Source organism: Coffea arabica, chromosome 8c, assembly GCF_036785885.1.
Source record: "Coffea arabica cultivar ET-39 chromosome 8c, Coffea Arabica ET-39 HiFi, whole genome shotgun sequence".
NCBI lineage: Eukaryota > Viridiplantae > Streptophyta > Magnoliopsida > Gentianales > Rubiaceae > Coffea > Coffea arabica.
The window spans coordinates 42,469,524-42,490,404 of NC_092325.1; the positions used below are offsets into that span (position 1 = coordinate 42,469,524).

At 35.7% G+C, this 20,881-nt stretch overlaps 1 protein-coding gene across 1 annotated transcript; it reads left to right on the top strand.

Moving 5' to 3' along the window:
• The first annotated feature begins 2,694 nt into the window (after positions 1-2,694).
• On the top strand, positions 2,695-12,291 carry LOC113706196 (uncharacterized). The gene is made up of 2 exons (XM_072062933.1): positions 2,695-3,648; positions 10,682-12,291. The coding sequence occupies exons 1-2, from the start codon at positions 2,711-2,713 to the stop codon at positions 11,892-11,894; spliced, it is 2,151 nt and encodes a 716-aa protein (XP_071919034.1). The 5' UTR covers positions 2,695-2,710; the 3' UTR covers positions 11,895-12,291.
• The last annotated feature ends 8,590 nt before the right edge of the window (positions 12,292-20,881 follow it).

The window sequence follows — 20,881 nt, forward strand, 5'->3', positions numbered from 1 at the left end:
TAACATATTTAAACCTTTGAGAGATCAATGATTCAAATCTTATCTTCCACCAAATGTCACAATATGTGGCTTCTCTAAAAAAATCTATATGAGTGCGTAGTACACCTGTCTGATCCAATAGTAATTCAGTTTCCATTGATTCCCTATAGACTCAGTTGGACCTCCCCGTAGTTAGGATAGAATAGGATAATATATATAAAGTCCCCTTAGATGTCCCTATTGGTCCCCCGTAAACACAATTGAGCCTTCTCTTAGATTAGTATAAAGTAGGATGATGTAAATAAAATTCCCTTAGATTAGGATAAAGTAGGATAATATAGATAATGTGACGACGACAAAAGAAAAAACCATCATTTTCACTTGAGCATAGGCCTCTCAAATTAAGATAAAATAGGATAATATAGATAAAATCCCCTTAAATTAGGATAGAACGGGATAATACGGATAAAGTGCGGATGAAAAAAAAACATCATTTTCACTTGAGCATCGGCATAGACTTCTGCTTTTCTCTAAGCTTTGAACAGCTTCTGAGACCATGACTTTGTCGGCTTGCCTTTTTAACACTTCTATCCGACAGTATCGATGGAATATTCTCTCTAATTTTCATCTTCATACGCCGTAAGTTTAGCTTCATTGTTGGGGCCAGCATAACATTTTTTTAATTGAAAAAAAGGAAAATCGTCCAAAACGTCTTTTACTAAAATAATTTTTTTGTCCTTCACTTTTAAAAGTGTAATTTTATATCCCTTACATATTCACATCGATCAAATTTAGTCCCTAACTAGATTTTCGATCATTTTTTAGTCGGAATCCATCACGTGCAAGGCACGTAATCATTTTTGAAGGGTAAATTTGTCAAATTATATTTTACATAATTTAATCTATAGTCCTACATTTTATAAAACAAAATTTTTCGTCCCTCATATTTTATAAAATAATTTTTTCATCCCTCACATTTCACAAAATGAATTTCTCCATTCCTCACATTTTCAAAAAATGAATATTTTCATCCCTCATTAATTATGTGTGTAAGGGAAACCCTAAAATATATATATATATATATATATATATATATGTGTGTGTGTGTGTGTGAATACATTTTATTTAAACACATATATATGTCTATTTGATTTTGCTTTAATAATACAAATAGAATAAATATATGTATATGTCTATTTGATTTCACTTAACAATATGAATACCATATATTATACGTGATCATTTGATTTTATCTGATATTAGCTAGTAAAAAATCTTGCATTCATTGTCAAGTTGGTCAATAAAGTTATTTTCGGTCAAAATACAATAAGAATATGCAAATTAAGGTTCTATTGGTAAATATTAGTCATAATCATACAAAAAGAGAAGATAGCCCACAAATTGGGCCCAATTACATACATGTGTTTATGCTATTATTATTAAATAAAATCAAATAGACATATACATGTGTTTAAAAAAAATGTATTCACACACATAATTAGTGAGAAATAAAAAAATTCATTTTTTGAAATGTGAGGGATGGAGAAATTCATTTTGTGAAATGTGTGGGATGAAAAAAATTATTTTATAAAATGTGAGGGACGAAAAAAAATTTATTTTATAAAATGTGGAGGACTATAGATCAAATTATGTAAAATATAATTTGATAAATTCAAATTAATCCAAAATTTTTAGCAAGAAAGCCTAATGAAATTTTCTCCATAACTATAATTAAAAACTCATTACCAAATAACTTATTGAAGGAAAAATCTAGTACTGCATAACTTTGTACTATAAGTAGTTAATTTTTGGCATGGCATGGCATGGCCTGTGCTCAAATTTTCAGTATATAGAAGTATGTGTATGTGTAGTGGCGGTGTGGTTGAGAGGCGGCGGGGTAGCACCACAAGTGGTAGAAACAGTCTCTCCACCACTTAAAAACGACACCCTCCACTTGTCAGACACTGGCTATCACTCTACTCCGCTCCTCTACTCTTAACTAACTTCACTCTCTTCTCATCCACAACCAACTAACTTCGACTAAAAACTAGGACTTCCGTCACTTTACTACACAACACCACACAACCTTCACTCTTGTCTGGTCTCACCCACAATCCATGCCACTTTTTATGTTGTCATGTTTATCTTTATCTTAAACTGTGTAAAAAGCGCAGGAAGCAGCACCAGCTTATATATATTTTACTGCTGCCACTGCTACGTACAACCATTTCAAGTACTCTTGCATTCTTAACTCGCCACCAATTGTACTGAAAAACACACTCACTAGAAGTCCTAATCTCTCCCCAAAAAACAAAAAAAAAAAGAAAGGAAAAAAGTGCTAACAATGGGAATGGCGGAAGATCATGTTGGACAATTGCAAGAACCAACTTTCAAGCACTTTTGCAGGGTATGCAAAAGAGGGTTTGGATGTGCCGGAGCTCTGGGGGGTCACATGAGGAGCCATGCTGTTGGAGATGTTCGGATGCATCAATCGAGTCGCGATCAAGAAATAGGCACCAGCAGCTTCATGAGAAGCAATAAGGGGGAAGGAGGAAGCAAGCATTCGTACTTCCTCCGAACCAATTCCACCAATCGATTCACCGGTGCTTGTCGAGCTGGTGAAGATCTTCAAGAATTTAATAATAAGAGGACCTTCACCCGCTCTGCTTTCCATGATGAACGCGAGAAATTTTCATCTTCCGTGTCGTCTTCTGAATCTGAGGTTGAAGAGATGATGCTCAAGTCCGCGCGAGCAAAATCCAAAAATTACGAGGACCGGCATTGTGCCGCCTCCAGCGAAGAAGAGGATCTCGCGAATTGTTTGGTGATGTTGTCAAACGAATCATTTGTTCAGTCGGATAAGGAGCAGGAAAACACGGACAAACACGTGGAAAAAGGTACGTTCCAGTGCAAAGCTTGTAAGAAAGTGTTCAATTCCCACCAAGCACTGGGGGGACATAGAGCCAGTCATAAGAAGGTGAAAGGTTGTTATGCTGCCAGATTCAACTGCAGCACCAACCTCAATGATCAGGATAATGACAATAATTACGAAGATGCCTTCTACCAACACGAGGAACATTTGGCTCCGTCAGAAAATTCTTCAGAGCCAGGGCTTGATCTTGATTTCTCACCTCATCATGATCACCTTCCAAAAAATACTACATTGTCAAAAAGGAAGTCCAAAGCTCATCAATGTTCGATTTGTCAGAGGGTGTTTTCATCAGGACAAGCCTTAGGTGGGCACAAAAGATGTCACTGGCTAACCTCAAACTTACCTGATAATACTATCATACAGAACTTACGTGAGCTCCAATTTGATAGCCAACAACTATTCAAGAAGCCTATGCTCACAAAACCCGAGCCACTGCCTCTTGATCTCAATTTCCCTCCATTGCTGAACAATGCGGTTGATAATCTGCACATGAACTCAGCTGATGATCCCCTCAATTACGAAGCCCCAGCTAGAATTTTTCTCCAACTGTGGGGTAACGAAGAGGCTGACAACAGTACTAGTAATAATAATCATCAGCAGAACTATACTACTAAAAGCGTGGTTCGTGGTTCATTGCATGATGAGGACGAAAGTGCTAAAGAAGATGGTTATAGAACGGAGCAGACTGCAAAACTGAGTAATCTGAAAGATATGAATTTGGATGGAGGGTCTTCTCGGTGGTTACAGGTGGGGATTGCTTCAACTACTGATATCACAGCCACCCCATGAAGTGATTGTTAGTGTTAGTAATTAATTAGTTATCTACTTTAAGCAAGACTTGTAATTATTACATGTTCTTCCGTGTTAAACATAGATATATTTGATTGTCTCTCTGGTGGAAATTCAATTTACAATTTCATCAATTTGCGCTCTATTTTTTTCCTACTGCCAATATTGAGTCTGCTGCCTTTTTTAAAAACAAAGAAGTGATAGTATATATTTTGTAACTAATGGCATTACGGAATTTTTTTTTTTTTTTTTTTGTGGTCTTATCTCTAGGGGGCCTCCCTCCCTACTGTCATATCCAGGTTCAAATCCTGAATCTGGCATTTGAGAGTGAAGGGAGGGGTTAAACAAAAAACTTCTGTGTTTTATGCAGATACGGAAGAAGAACATACAAATATATCGAAAAAAAATGTGGGAAAGAATGAAGAAGCTAGCATGTTGTGTATATGGAGTCGGCTGTGTTGGCTAAATGCTGGCATGAGAATCACATAAAAAACTGTTTACCCAAGCTGCGAAGTCAAAGTCAGATACAAAGTACTAATAAAACCATGTGATTAATTAGGACATTTACAATTGATCGTTCTTCCATAAATTACCCCATATGCATGGATTATTTTTTCAATCAGAGGAAAATGCATGGAGCTTGGTGCTTCACTTCTCCTATCAATGTATTGTCTAGAATTGAAGTGAAAAAGAGCAGTTGCCTGTTATTACATGGTGTAAGAAAAAATGGTTGATTTTTTTTGTTTTCTCTGCTACTTTTAATTCATTGAAATCGTTAGTACTCATGTCATACGTAGCTGGTTCACACCATTTTGAAAGGCCTCCACCCCAGCCCACCACAAATATCATATCACATACGGTACCGGCGGCCAACAGGACATCATGCCCTGTGTCTCCAGCCGATCATCTTCAACGAAGACCAGCTAAACATAGAGCCAAAAATTGTGCTCCTGTTCTAGCTCATGCAGGGAGTTGAAGGTCCATCTACAAAGGACCACCCTGTATCACATATTTATAGCTCCTTCTTTATGAATTAAAGGGTGCCGTGAGATGTTAGTGATTTGCTGCAACTTTGTCGGTCATTATTAGCTCTAAAAGTCTACACTATATTACAAGACGGACGCTATGACATAGAGTATGGTTAAGGATGCTAACAAGTTTGATCAAATTGAACACCTAGTATTTAAGCTTATTCGATTGTTTTAATGAATTCAAAATTTTGTTTAAATTTGGCTTGTTTATTTGTAAAACCAAATTTCAAGAGTGAAGTGAAAGCAATGGTTAACCACTGGGCCAGGCCTCTGGCCCAGTGGCCACCATCTCTTTGGTGGGGTCCACCAGAAATACCACGTTTCAGTGGTTTGTCTCCAAAAATTCAGGCGGATGTACTGTGTACTCGTCTGGTTCGGTGGTGGTTCAGTCCTTTCCGGTTTATCCCTGGGCCTACTTAGGTCCGCCTCCTTCCCCTTAGTATAGGATAAATTAGGTTTATCGTCTCCGAAAAAAAAAAAAAAAGTGAAAGCAATGGTTAGAAAAGTGCAAACGCATCCAGAAATCGAGGAATGCCTCTGCTGTGGATGGCAATGAGTTTCTGATTTTTAGATTAATATCTCAGACTTTTCCACAAGATCGAGATGCTTATGGGCATGCTCTTATTTGTTTGTAGTTTCTTAAATTATTGCAAATAAGTTATTGGAATTTTGAAAAAAAAAAAAAAGAAGTAATTTGTAATAGAAAACTTAATAATTTACTCTATAAAGTCATATTCTGAAGGTTTCCTTTTTCCTTCTTCCAATATTAAAGTCATCAAAATCAAGCAAAGGATAAAGGTTGGAAATATACTTAATTACTAGTAGAACATAGTCCCTTGACTTGATAGGCCTCCTCCGTAACATTTCGTTGGAAGGAAAAATTCCGCTGCCAATTGCAAATGTCATTAACATTTTTCCTTTGATTTGTATTATATTATATGCCTTCAAATGGACTACTAATTAGTAATATAAATCATCTTAAATTAAATCTAAATCTACCGACTATGACTCAAAGAATCAGCCGAGGGCTTGCGTGACAATGAAGGGCGGGGGAGGGGTGAGAATGGCGCGTGGGAAACAAAGCATGCGCAATAACAGGACACGTCCATGTACTGCAGATCATACCTGTTCTTTGTATCCGTGGCCATTGGCATCTTCAACTTTCTCAAAATTGGCTGCCTAGGAATGCGTGTAATCATGTTTGGGGCATATCAACGAGACAGTTCGTATCTGATTCGTACAATTAGTGTCAATTTTGGTTCAGAAATTAGCGTCAAATTTGTTTCGGCGTAGATTTATTGAATCGTTTATGCCTTGCCTTCTTCATCTGCGTTCATGGAGCATTACAAATTTACAAATTGAAGTTCTTGAAGGTTGCATTTTCAAGTTGACCGTTCCTTATATAGATTAAAGTAGAGTAAGAGTTGACAATTGACCAAAAAAAAAAAAGAAAAAGAAAAAAGGTTCAAGTTCCCTACTAAACATTATTGTTGTTGTTATTAATCACAAAAGAGAAAAAGCAAATTAATGCTTTGATGTTGTAAAGAGTGCAATAAAATTAGTAGCAAAGTTTATAATAATGGTAAATACTAGAGAAATAAAAAAGGCTAATTAAAAAGGTTTCTGTAAGGTAAACAATGAAAAAAAAAAAGAAAAGAAAAATCCAATCATTGCAAACGCTCTCTGCATAGGAATCCTATACAATTTTTTTATTATTATAGGATCAATGTTTTTACATTATACAAAAATGCAGCATCTATTCTAGGAGTTGTTGAATAGTTTGAGAAGACAGAATAAAAATGAATTACTTGAGGAGTGACGACATCCATCTTCAGGAGAAATAGGTATAGAGCAGATTATTATCGATCGTCGAAAAAAAATAAATAAATGCCCGTCAGCTCGGGGGAATCATTCGCTAAAATTTTCGGTTGGACTTGCCCTGATGGCGTTGCAGGAGTCGTGAAGCGCCGGGCCGTCATGGAACTGATGAGTACCACACTCATTACTTGAGGAGTGAGGACATCCATCCTCAGGAGGAACAGTTAACAACTTACCACTTTTATATATATATAGTAGGTGTTACTATCACAAAGATCCTATACTTGTATAAGACTAGATTTCATTATAGTCTAACAATTGATAAATCTTATCCTTCTCTAAACAAATTTACTTAAGAAGAGAACCTAAATTCTTAGGGCTTGTTTTTTAACTGATTCTGATTTTATAAAAATTGATTTTGTATAATTAATTCTTGAAAATCATATTTTTCATAATAACTCACGTGTTCTCGTTTATTAGTTAAAAAAAAAACTATTTTAATGAATGCATCAGTGTTCTCAAGAAAAGTTAAAAAGTTGTTTTTGACAAAAATATTATCAATTTACCCTTATATGCTACATAAATAAAATTTTTACTAATTAATTAATTTTTATGTAGATAATTACTTTTCTTGTGAAGATTCAATGTTGGATAAGAAAAAAGGAATTGAGGGAACACAGATGAACTAAAAGTGGGGCAAAAATTGGAGAAGAATAAAGAGACATGCGACGTAAAAATTTATCTAACCTTTGGGTAGTAATTATGTTAAAATTTGAAAGGTAGTTTAGTTGATGTTTAGCTTTGTTTTATCCAAAAATTTGAAAATTATGTATTTAAAAATCAGTTGAGAACACAACAAAATAGCGTTTCGAAAATCATATTTTTGTCGTCTACTCTAAAGACGTTTGTGCCCGAAAATATAACATTTGATCAAAGTCAAGAAAACTATGGCCCCGTTTGACAGGTGAATTTTTTGGATGTTTATCTAAAACTTTATTGTAACTTATTGTAGAAGTTGTAGGAAAAATTTTTAAAGTGTGCAAGTTTTTGGATATTTTGAAGTGTATAGTTTAAAAACTTTGTGAAATTTTTTGAGGTTACTATAGTTAAAGTTGTTAAAAAACTAACTTGACCAAAAACTTACTTAACAAATAAAGGTCTATAGTTAAACCAGCATGTCCAGTAATTTAAGAACTCTAACTTATAGTAGCTTAATTTTTTTTTCCCGTGTGGATTGAAGGTATATTATCACTATTTTTACAAATTGTATTCAATTAGGCCAAAAAAAAAAAAAAAAAAAAAGAGCAGAGAAAGGGAAATTGACACACGCCTCTGATACACTGGCGGCTGCGTCATCAGCATCATTTCTGTTTGTTCCATAATTGATGCTTGAAGCTGGATTGTACTAACTGCATTACGAATGCTCTGCGCTATTAGACTCATCTGGCAAAACGCATTTCTTTCGGCCTGCAATTTGCAGGCTGAATCAATTGTACCGACCGGCGAGCCGGACTGGACTGGGCAGCAAGACTCGAAAAGCCATTTTCTTGGTTATCCTTTTCTTGTCACGTTCTGATCTCATTCTTTGAGAAAGTGCGAATATTTACGGACAGTTTGATACTTTATATTGTTCCAATTCTTCTTTAATCTGTTTAAAAAAATGACTTTCTTGTTGCATAGCTATCAGTAGTATGTTCAAAACAAGTCATTTTGCCACAATAAAACTGAAGTTTGTGAGTTGCCTCATCAATTTAGAGATCCTTTCATGAATTATAATTCGCTAAAGTTACCTCAGTTTATGATTCACTGACAATGGGCAACTATTAACAGTCCTCGTTCCTTATTATTTTGAAGTGACTTTTATGCGGAAACTGATCCTCGTTACATCGTAACCGAAATGGGGCACGGCCATGATGCGGCTTCAAAAATTTGTGCGGTTCAGATTACAGCATGTAATTCGATTTTTACGTCATGTGTAGGGCCCACAAAAAATTGTTCTAAAGTTACTCCATGTGTAAAGAAAGTTACGCGATGTCCAAAAAATATTACGCGCTGTTAAAAAATGCACAAATCGACACAAACGGTGCAACTGTTTATGCCCATGTCCCATCGTAACGGATAGACTAAAGCAGTAGTAGTAGTAATAGCTTTTGCATTGTTGACGTGATCTACGGGTTACTTTTTCTGAAGAAAGCGCTACTAGACATATAATCTCTAAATCACCACATACAAGACGTGCCAATATTGCACTCATGATAGTTATATTAAATGTTTTTTCAAAATTAAATTTCTATAACGTGGACCATATTCAATGGTCAATAATTCAAAGTTCAAAATAAAGGCTGTTTAAAGAAATGAAATTTATTATTATTATTATTAGTATAAATCATCAACCAAAAAAGGATCAAGAAAAGTGCAGCAGCCCTTCTTATGGCACGAAGCTTTATCATCATCAATGCCCTGCCCGTTTGGTCACAACAAACCCCAACGATTCATTGACTCGTGCGAGATGGGCACGTATTGGTTTTAGCGACACTTATAGAGCTCATGATCGAGTTTGTTAACTGCCATGGAAGAAGAATATTGTGTTAATGGGTCTAATCACATTTTTTGAGAAAAAGAGATGATGCAGGAATTAAGTAAGTGGATCATCAATGTGCTGGAAGATAATGACATTATGTGTTTAGGTAGAGAAGTAAAGAGCACTTATTGTGGTAACAATTTGGATTCAAACATTTAAGTCGTATATTTCTGCAATTGAGAATTTCACCGAGAGCATTTATGCATTATGTTATTTGACGATGAAGTTTAAGAATCAAAGTGAAAAAATCAAAAGTATAGTTGAGGGTGCAAAACGAAATTAACACTATTTATTATTTTTTCTCAAACCATCCTAAATAAATCTTAGTTCCACCATGTCAAATTAGAACTTCAATATTGTTTGGATCGTGATTTTTCGCAGGAACACAAAAGTTTTGCGTCTTTCGTGAACACGTTTCTCAGTTATCTTTTCATCTCAGTTTCTGATTTGTGTCGTGACAATCTAGAACAGTTTCCTTGAAAGGCATAAAATGGTCCTCTGTCTTAAAATTGAAGTTCATAGAAGCCGATTTATGATATGAAACACTTTTAAAAACGCTACTTCGCCTAAAAGCCGCATAAATTTGCACTGCGCGACTTTATTAAGGGCCAAAGTGGACTTGAGTAAATTGGCCGCATAATCTAGGGACTATAGTAGTAAAAGTGTCTGGTATCGAACAAAACTATGGGAGAACTGAAGTAAATGGAAACCAATTCAATTCTACCAAATTTAGACGATTTGGTGGTGGTCTGCAATTCAAGACATATTATTGCTTGCTTGCTTGTTTGTTTAACTAAATCCTAAATCACAAATTTTGGTGGAAATGAATTACAGTAAAATCTCCCATGCCATGAGGAACAGTCCTAGAAACAGAAAACACCGCCTCTTAGTACTCGCATCAAAGTTTGGAATAAAGAAACAAAACTACGGAAATGGCAAGATTTGCATGTTCCTTGTCCCTCTTTATGTCTTCATCCATTCATCCTTGTCACGCCTTTTCCAATTTTCCCCCCTAACCTTCCAATTATAAACTTTGCCAAGTGAAATCATCACCTTCAATTACATTTTACAACTAATTATGCAAATAGAAATCCATCCTTGTAATTACTTCCGTCCCAATTAAGGTCCATCTAAATGACAATTTTTTTTGTGTGCATATAATCGTAATATGTGAGCTGTTGGGCTTAACAATAATATAGGTCTCCCTTGTACCATTATTATCATCAAAAAGAAAAGAAAAGAAAAAAGGGTTAAACTCAAGAATTTATAATTGTCTTTTTCTTTCTTTTTTTTTTTTTAATTTGTTTGGTAAAAAATGAAATATTTTTGGGTGGAGTGTGGCTTTTTGGTGGAAGAATGCTTGTCACCTACTCCTCTTAAGTTCCTCACTCCCACCGTACTTTTACTACTCACTTCTCCAAAGCTTATAGGACAAGAGAGAGAAAATCAAGGCAGCAGCTATGTTGAGAGAGAAACTCAACTGAGCTGAATATATATGTACTGCTAGAAGTACAGAGCACACTACACATTCACTATACAAGAAAATTAAAGAAGATTACAAGAAAACCTCTTCAATCTTTGGCGTTGTTGTGCGGTGAAAAAAGCCAAAAAAAAAAAAAGAAAAATGGTGAGACCGGAGAGACACAAATGTAAGCTTTGTTCAAGGAGTTTTCCGAGTGGAAGAGCTTTGGGTGGTCATATGAGGTCCCATTTGGCCAACTTGCCGCTTCCTCCCAAGACACCGCAAAAACAGGAAGCCAGCAGCCAGCTCCCACCACAGCCCGGTGGTGACGCCTCAACCGAGTCAACAACTTCATCTGATTGTTCTTTGTCAGAGGAGGAAGTAGTAGTAGTACAAGTGAAGGAATGTGCAGCTGAAGATAAAGGGCTGGTTTATGGACTCAGAGAGAATCCCAAGAAGAGCTTCAGGATGGTAGATCCTCAGTTCTTGGATGGTGGTTCGGTGGTTGTTCAAGACAGAGGAAGCGAGACCGAGTCAACTAGGAAACCAACTCGGCAAAGATCCAAGCGAACTCGGAGAATGCTTGTGTCTGCTGCTAAACAAGAAGGAGCTGATGAGGCACTGATTAAGGAGAAGAAAATGATGAAGACAACTGAGTCATTGTTGGAGTTGGAACAACCGGTGAGTTCGGTCTCTGACACTTCACCAGAAGAAGATCTTGCTTTATGTTTGATAATGCTTTCTAGAGATGTTTGGAGGAGGACTAGTACAACAACAACAACTACTACTACTACTACTACTTCATATGACTCCGCAGAAGAGTTGAAACTCGTGAATAGTAGTACTAAAAGGAGGCACAAGAAGCAGAAGAAGATCAAGATTAATAATAATGATTCTTCATCTGATCAAGAAGGCGAGTCCTCAGAGGAATTAGAATTACCAAGAAATGGTGTTAGTAGAAGTTGTAGCATTAAAAATGTGACGGTGGACAAAAAAGTGCATGAGTGCCCATTTTGTGGCAAAGTTTATGGGTCAGGTCAAGCTCTCGGTGGCCACAAAAGATCACACTTTTTGGGTTCATCAACAACATTAACAACTACAGCTACAGCAGCCACAGCGGCTGAGAGCTTGTTACTGGAATCGTCATCAAATGCTGCTAAATCTCAGCAAGGTACGTTGTTAATGATAGATCTTAACTTGCCAGCTCCAATGGAAGATGAAGACATTGACGATGATCATCCTCATGAAAGTGAAGACTTTAATTTGCATCATAGAAGAGGCTTCTGCAGTTTCAGATGCTGATTTCACCAATCCCATCAACCATTGACAATCAACAAATTTTAGAGAGCCTATCAGTATTCCTCCTTTGCTTTTTTATTTTTATTTTTTAAAAGCATTTCCTATTTTTGAGTTTCTTTGTGGCAATATGGTCGATTCAGTTTTTATCTATTTGTAGGAATGCATTAACTTCAAATTGCCAATGTAAGCTTACTCTCCCTAGTATCCTTCCATTGGTAGTTGCAAACGTGCAATACATTGCTTTGTTTCGATATCTTCACAAGAAATGTGCAGTTAGTCGCTGTAACTACTGGTGCGCCTGTGGGGCGCACCAGCTAGCTAGTGGGGTTACAGGAGAGCAAGAAAGACTTTGCATTATTCTACTGGTGATTAATTTCTATACATTTATGTCTTCCCTTAATTAGCTTGCAATTTTTTCAGGGATATGTACAATATTGGTAGTATTACACACTATTATCCATCATCCCATTTTTCTTTCTTTCTTTCTTTCTTTTATCCTCTGGGGACTTCAGTTTATCTCGTAGTTCGAGGTTTGTGTGCATGGTGGCAATTCTCTTAAAGTTTTGCTTGTGAGACAAGAATTTTGTTTCTGAAAAAAAGTAAGAGCACCATATTAATTGTGTCCAGTGCTGCTGTCTACTTGTGAAATTAATCAAACTTAGTTCAGTTCCTGTTTACAGCTGTTGTTACCTTCGTGATCTGTTCCCTTCTTTCGGTGTGGTATAAAGAATTCCAGAAAATCCCATTTCTTTTGTTCTCTCTCATCATTGGCTTGGTGGCTTTGTCTGCTTAAAGGACAGGGTTCCAGACTTCCATTTCCTCCCTCCATCCATGTCCGCCAGAATCTTGATTTTAAAGACCGAATTAACCTCTCAAAAAAGTGCATGTGATGTGATTAAGTGCCATTCTTGCATGGACCCCTCCCTAGTCTCATGGATTAGCAACGTTGCTGGGAAGTTGACCTCAGAATATCCAATCCTTCAATCAATTTTGGCTTCTCACATGTATAAACAAATGTTTTTGGTGGCTTTGAAACGGTCCAAGAGCCCGAGAAAGTCAGTAGACTCAGTAATAGTGCAGCTGCAGGCTTGCAGCTCATGCCATCATGATTGAAACCAGCCACTTTATTGATATTAAATAAATTAGCTTCAAATTCGGATATATGCATAGATTGTTGTTCTAGTCACATAATTCAGATTATAAATGCTACTCTTCACTTGATCTTAGCCAAAAATGCCGAGAAAGGTACTTGTTAATGCTGCGACATATAAACACTGCAGTTACAGTTTTCAGCTGAATACCTGGTCCAAGCTCCTAAGCTTTAACTTGGAGTTTGAAATCAATTGGTATGAATAAAGGTGAGAAAACAGGTTAGGCAGAGAGTAGAAGAAAAAAAAAATCTGGGACCATAAGTTACTCGTGTGTGTGTGTGTGTGTTAATGATGATGCTCTATTCACCCAAGAAATTCCACTTCCTTTTCTTATTCAGATGAAGATCCAACATGTGATTCAAGGTCTCGTTTTAAAAGGGACAAAAATATAGGAAAAACAGTAGTGAGAGGTCGAACAAATTGACACTTATTTTTACAGCAAATTCATAAAAGTGTCTAAAAAAAGTATTTCGGCTTGTGTCAATGAGCACCGAAAATCAAGAAATGCGTAGCTTCTTCAAAGTAAAAATGATATTTCCTAATGATCGGCTCTTGCAGCAAGGGATGATTGGTTTTCATTACGTAACATCTAATGATTCAATCAAATGGTTACACCAATTCATTGATCAGGCCCAATTCACTTCTCATGCATGTGTTTTTTGACCCTAAGTGCTCAAAGAGATTCTTACAAATCGTCTGTCTGTCGATAACGGTGTTCACATCGGCACTGAGATTTCGAATACACGATTTTTTGTGAGAAAGTGACATGTTCCTATCAATTGAACCAAACCTGCGTCGTCGAAACCTGTGTCGACAGCTGCATTTTTTCTCTTAGCAGTATTACCATGGATATCTAAAGGACAAATAATCTTTCTTTCTCCACAATCCCCGTACCCCGCTGATGAAGGGCAAATTAATATCCCCATTCAGCGCCAGAGTCACATTCTGATCTTCTTCTTTACTTTTTACGTGAAATGGCCACCCCGAATTTACTCATGAGCAGCAGAATATTATCGTCATTTCTGGCCCGTAATTAATCTCCTTTTATCTTGAATAAACCAGTTGGTTGGATTGGGAATTTATTGCAGAATTTCTATCCGGAGTACAAATCCTGAAATTTGATTGCGGATAGAATTTAATTGTTTCACATAATTTAAACCATTTCTCCTACTCCTCACTCGGCAATTTATGCCTTTGGTTGGAGCCTAGAGGCGACACCAACTTTGAGTTTGCGGCATCAAAGCCGCGAGTCCCTGTCCCAGCTCTTCATTGTCAGACCTACATACATATGTATGTATTTTGTGTGTTTGTTTAGACCAAGACCCACCTCGTACAGATACCAAACCTATCTCGTGGTACTTTAAAATTCTGGATCAAAGATTAGGAACTTTTAACTACTCCCTGCCGCGAACGACGATGGATTGAGCATTTCGGTTTTCCAAAGGTGTAAATGTTTTATTTATTACACTTCTTGAATATAGGTGCCCTGTTGAATAGATAAGAGTTAAAGCATCGTTTGTTCGAATTTCACTATCAATACGAGGATTATGTTGACGGATATTCTATAAGCATCCGTGTAAGTTATTCTCGGGACATATTGCGAATCTGTAATAGGAACTGAAATAAAAAAACCACCCAAACGTCCTCAAATTTCATACAACAAAAACGTCTACACAATTGTACTTTATTAAGTAGTTTTACAAAGTTTCACCGAATCAATAATATGGTTAAGGTTCTCAGTGTACCCTGAAAGTCAGCATGCCTTTTGGGTTGGACTGTAGGTTTCCCTTAGGTAGTGTGTGTGTGTGTTATTTGCGGTTGTTTGGATAAGGAAAATCATGGAGTGGTTAAAAGCCGTTGGTGAGCCTTTGGCAAGAGTCTTGGTGTTTCCCTCTCCCCCATTCCCTCTATCCCACATCGATTGTGAGTGGCGTGTGTGTGTACTACTTAACGTCCTCAATGTAGCCTGAAAAGTCAGCATGCCTTCTGAGTTGGACTGTGGGTTTCCCTTAGGTAGTGTGTGTGTTATTTGCGGTTATTTGGAATAATATGGTTAACTAAACTAAAGTATGAAATCACACGATAATGTTTTCAACATTAAGCAATGGCAATGGGATTACTGTATTAATATTGTTGACGTACTTATTCATTTAATCTCATATTTAAAAAATAAAATAAAAAAAAGGGGGCACGGGATCTTTGCAGGACAAGGAAACAAATGTCGTGAAGCTTTCCGAAAGTAACAATTTTGAGTTTCGAATTTTCACCAGTGCATATTGCAATCTGAGAATTTCCAACTTGAGTTTCTCTCTTGTCTGCCTTTTTTATGGTTCTGTTACTAAAATAAACAGCAATCCCTCTAGATTGTATAAAGAATTTGGGGTGGAAACCTATTTGCAAAATCAAAGGATCGTGTCATAGATTTTGTAAAATTTCTAAAGAAATCCGGTATATGCATACTATCTAAACTACGTACCTAGTCTGTGGACTTTGAATCTTGGTCCCCGCACGAACCAATGGGCAGTTCGATTTAGCAATTTTCATCATCATTGATGACTGATGACCATACTAGTAGTTTCCCACGGAAATTCTTAGTTGCCTGTGAATTTTAGCCTGCAAATAATCCTGAAGTTGTTGAATGACCCCCTTGCAAATAATTATATCAATTTAAAGACATTTCTAGTCTGCAAATAATCCTCAGTTATTGAATGACCCTCTTGCTGAATTGATTTGTTCACTTTCGTGTGTATAACTATACAATGTTTAAAGTATCATACGATAGCCAAAGTCTATGCACAATTGATTCAAATAACATTTTAGGTAATTTGTGTTTGGATTGCATTTTCCATGATTTTTCATGGAAAAATTACTGTAACTATTTGATGTATGTGAGGGAAAAAGGTAATAGGGAAATGTGATTACAGAAAACGACGTAATTTTTTGACGGAGAACGGCAATCCAAACAAGACTGGCATAAGAATTAGTGACTATTGCGCTTCTTATATCATCATTACTGATACTCCGTACAAGGTTTTAAATTCTAAACTCAAAGAAATCGCAAAATAAAACATACCGGTTATGATTAATAGACTTTAAATTAACTAATTAGTCTTCATCCAATTTGGGCATTCACAGTTTAATTTGCTAATTTGGGCTTCCCAAGGAATCAACAGCTTTCCTATGCGTCTAATAATGACTCGATTCGGATGGTCCAAAATGGATTACAAAGTATATGGGTTAACTAGAGACCTAAAATGGGCTGAACCCTTGTCTTCCATCAAATTGTCACTGTATATATGGCTGTCTTAAGTAACTTTTTCCAATGGGGTTTCTACTCCTATCAACTCTCCCTCCCCCTAGATTAGGTTATAAGAATGTTATCGTTGCAAAAAAAAAAAAAAAAACCCCTAAAATGGGACGTTTAAAACTAAAAGAACATGAAAGAAAATGAAAAATTACCCAAGGGCCGTTTGGTAATAAAACTACTGCTGGTCAACTTCAGTTGTGCCTTCTTTTTTCGAGAAACGAAATTTGATTAATTAAACCTAATTCCAAAAATCAACCCAAAAGCCGGCAACTCTTGAATTGCTCCCAATAATTTAACTACCCAAAATTTGTGCCACTCAGTCAAAATTTGGAAAGTGCAGAAAAGAACAATCAAACAAACGCTGAGGTGGCGAGTACGACCTTTATGGTCAACATCCACAAATCATTTCTTTCTTTTTTTTTACATCGACAAATCACATCTCTGAAAAATCTCTTTGTTATAATTTGGATTCACATGATGCATCAAAAAATATAGTTCAAAAAAAAAAAAAGATTCCTTCAATTATATTCCGAAAGCGCGAGGTAAAAAATTCCCATGCCTCAAGTTCCAACTTCTAAGCCATCCAAAACCAAATCCTTAGCCAAATAAAACCAAGTCTACCGAGTAAATAAAACTAGTTGTGTAAAAAGAAAGACTAAGTACTCCTGCTAAAACTAAACTAAATCAAGTTATTAGACTTAGTTCCATAATCCACTCAGAATTTTGTGAACAAAACCTTGACATCTCCTCCATAAATCTTTTCATAGAGCTGTAGTAATTCTTCTAATTCCCCACAGGTAAAGTGAACTCAACAAAACTTCTAGCTCATTTTGGAACAATCTCAACGTTGTCATCAACTCTTTCTTGATTTCTACTAAGAAGTCGCCTCATCAATTATCATCACCTCTTTCTGAGCAATCAAGGCACGCCGCAAATTCAGGCTTAATCTTTGATATATTTGTCAGCTGCAATCCGATTTTCTTCACTTCTGGGAAACCCGTTTATGAGAAACTTCTTGGTTTGGCGTTCCCCTTAATAAACTACGACACTTACGTAACCAAAGCATAATAACAGTGCTGTAAAAAGGAGTTTCCAGATAAGGTTTAGAATTTTGTTCCGCACAAATAATACACAAACAAATAATTAAATAATTAATTAGGGCGGGAGAGGTTATTGATAGACAACAGCAAAAAGGAGCAAACACCTGTTGTTAAATTTTTCATATATATATATCTAGCGAATCTTGCATCAAATTAAATTGCGCGAAAATCGTTCAAAAAGTTGCTTGCATTTTGTCAAAAGAAATCTTTTAGTATTCACTTTAAAATATTGATTTTATGTTCTTTACAAATTCAAATTAACAAAACTTATTCTCAACCTAAGTTTCCATGAAATCACCCCACTACTTGCATGCAGTCATCTTTTATGCACGAAAAAGGTTTGCTTCTACTCTTTTTTAGTGAAAAAATGAATATGGATTGAGTCCTACCTCACTTATTTAGGGGAAAAAATGAATATGGATTGGATCAGATTCTACATTTTTAGGGATAAAAATAGATATGGATCGGGTCTTTAAAAAAAAAAATACAAATGGATCTAACCCTTTTTCCTAAAAAAGGATCATATATGGGTTATGTGATAAATTTAAGATAAAAAGTGGTCGAAAATTTAGATTGGAATCAAATTTTACTAATTAAATTTGTAATAGACATAAAATTATTATTTTAAAAGCAAATAATAAAAAAATTATTTGACAAAATGTGATGGACGTTCTGAATGATTTTTCTTTAAATTGTCTAAACATGTCTCTGTAACTTGCTTGGACCTACACAAATTAAAAAGAAAAAAAAAACAGAAAGAAACAAACATCTAGACCTCACGAGGTCCATGCTTATAGATTGGATTCAATTACGCCACCTAATATTCTGCTGTGATAAGAATAGGATTTGGTTGGCTCTTTCTTCAACTTTATTGAAAATGAAGTAAATAAACTATTTAGGTTGAAGTTTCAATGAAAGCCGTTCATATTTGACCAACCAAATTAAATTCTTTGTGCTTCAAAGTTCAAGCTATCCACAGATAATTAATGTCATAGGTTTGGTGAGATATAGAAAATTTAATAGTATGACAACTTGTCTATGTATGTATGTATAACTAGTTGAGCTACGATGTGTTGCGCACGGCAAGTGCCCACCGAAGAGTATTCAATGTATGAAATGATTCAATATTATATTCGTGGTAGTTGTAATCATATTTTTTGGAAAAAATAACAAAACGTAGAAGTGTTTTCATCATTTAGAGATGACAACGTAATTGGTGTTTAAAAAGAAAAATGTGCATATTTTTTTCACGAAAAACATTATTTTAGTAGTATAAAAGAAAATGTGCATGGTTGTTTTAAAAAATATACCAATTCCGTTAAACTCTAAAGAAGTATTTATTTTAAACTCTTTATATATGAAAAGGTAGTTTTTATTTCTGTTAGTTTGGAATAGTATAGTTCTTTTATTTATTTATTTATTTTTTGCATGACGTTGCACTATTGAATTATATTGTGAAGAAAACAAATAATTAGAGGACTGGAAGCTCATTGTTCGGAGATTTTCTTGACTCGCCTTGCGGACATTATGTGATAGAAATCTCTTTAATTTTCATCTCAAATAAGCTTGCCACCTATATATCTAAAAATCAGGGACAATATCTAAAAAATAATGGTAAAAGGTTTTAAACTCTGGCAAAGTACATCACAAAGTTAACAATCCCCACGGTAACTAAGAGGAGAACAATTGATAAATTCAAATCCAACAGCTCAAAATTGACAATAAAAAAGTATTCATTTAATAAAACAAAATAAAAATAAAAGAGTTTTGTTTCTCTTATACTTTTTTTTTTCAGAGCCATAGTATAAGTTTTGGTAGATTTTTTTCCCTCTAAATCCCAAACAAATAGAAAAACCTAAAATACAAATTCAAACACATGATATAGTTATATTTACTTTCTAAAAAAATAAGCCTGCATTTACACATATAGTTTGTAGGCTTTTTTTTAAAAAATTTTAATACTATAAAACAGATTCAAGTCTACATTGGTTTTCTTTTTCTTTTTTTTTTTCATAGCAAGTGGCTGGACTGCCCTTTTCTTACCATACTTCATATCATATCATTATTCCATGACCCAAAATTTGCAACCGGTTAGATTCTTATAATGGCAGAACAAAAGGTCAATGCAGCAAAAGAAATGCAAACTTCACCTCCCATAATGCTATACGGAAGTACCTGAAGGGGCTACGGTAGAACCAACTGGTTCTTATATTGTAAATAGTTAGATAGTTAGATATGCTGGATGTGAAAGCATTAGTTGATTTGAGAGGTAATTTTTAGGCACCTGTTGTTTCGCAAACATTTTATATGTGTAGAACGATAATGACTCTACTGCGACACATTACTGACATTCATATGTCTAAACCCATCTTTCCCTATACTCTTTTTTTTTTTTTTTTTTTTTTTTTTTTTTCCGACACAAGGGTGTCTGAATCAACTTTTATGGAATCCGATTAATTTCCTGCGATCCAGACCCGACGCCACAACTCGACTCGAACGCGATAAGTGTTTGGAGGAACCCAGCGAAGCGGAGACTCGAACTTGAGACTTTAAGGATCACCGGTGAGAGGTGCTACCGCTAGACCATTCACGCGGGGATCCATCTTTCCCTATACACTTGAATTTCCATGTGAATTTCAATATTCTATTCAACAACTGGAGGGGGAAAAAAAGGATACATCATAACTACAGTATGAAGGACAGTAATTTTTCTGGCCCCAATCAAATACGGATGGGGAACAGCTAAACTCATTATTCTTACTGATACATGAAATTTCCTTCTCATTTTCTGGTTGCTCATGTGACCCTTATATGATACCTTAATTTCTTTGCAGGAATAAAGTACTGGTCAGAATTCCAAGCTTGATGTTGTCTGCGGACATCCACAGAGCGAAATTTTAGGTGGAGGGGCGGAACGGTTGTCAGATTAGGCCAAAAAAATTTATGCAGTTCAAATCACTCATTGTAATTTGATTTTTATGCCGTGTGGGACCCACAAAAGTGTTGTTCTAGTGTTATTCGCTGTTATTTTATTGTTACACTTTGTACAGATGATATTACATTGTGTGCGAATGGTGTTACACCTTCCGAAACGGTTACTTTGACAATCGTTCCAGCCCCCGAATCCAAAATTTTATGGAGGCATATGTAGTAATCGATTCAGAATCAATCGATAAACTTTACGCGGATACATAAGAACTTCACTTGCTAATTCACAGGTTAGGTGAAGTTGATTTTGGCATGTTAAATGAAAGCAAGTGTTAATTGATTCGGGACCAACTAACTACCTGGTAATTGTTTGGGATTGACATAAAATTTTTTCCAAGCATGATCTTATAGTGCCAGTTTCCTTTTACATCCTTGCTTTTGGGAAGCTTGGATACTTCTACAAAAAGATCTGTGCGTGATAGTCAAGGGCAAAAAAGTTTTTTT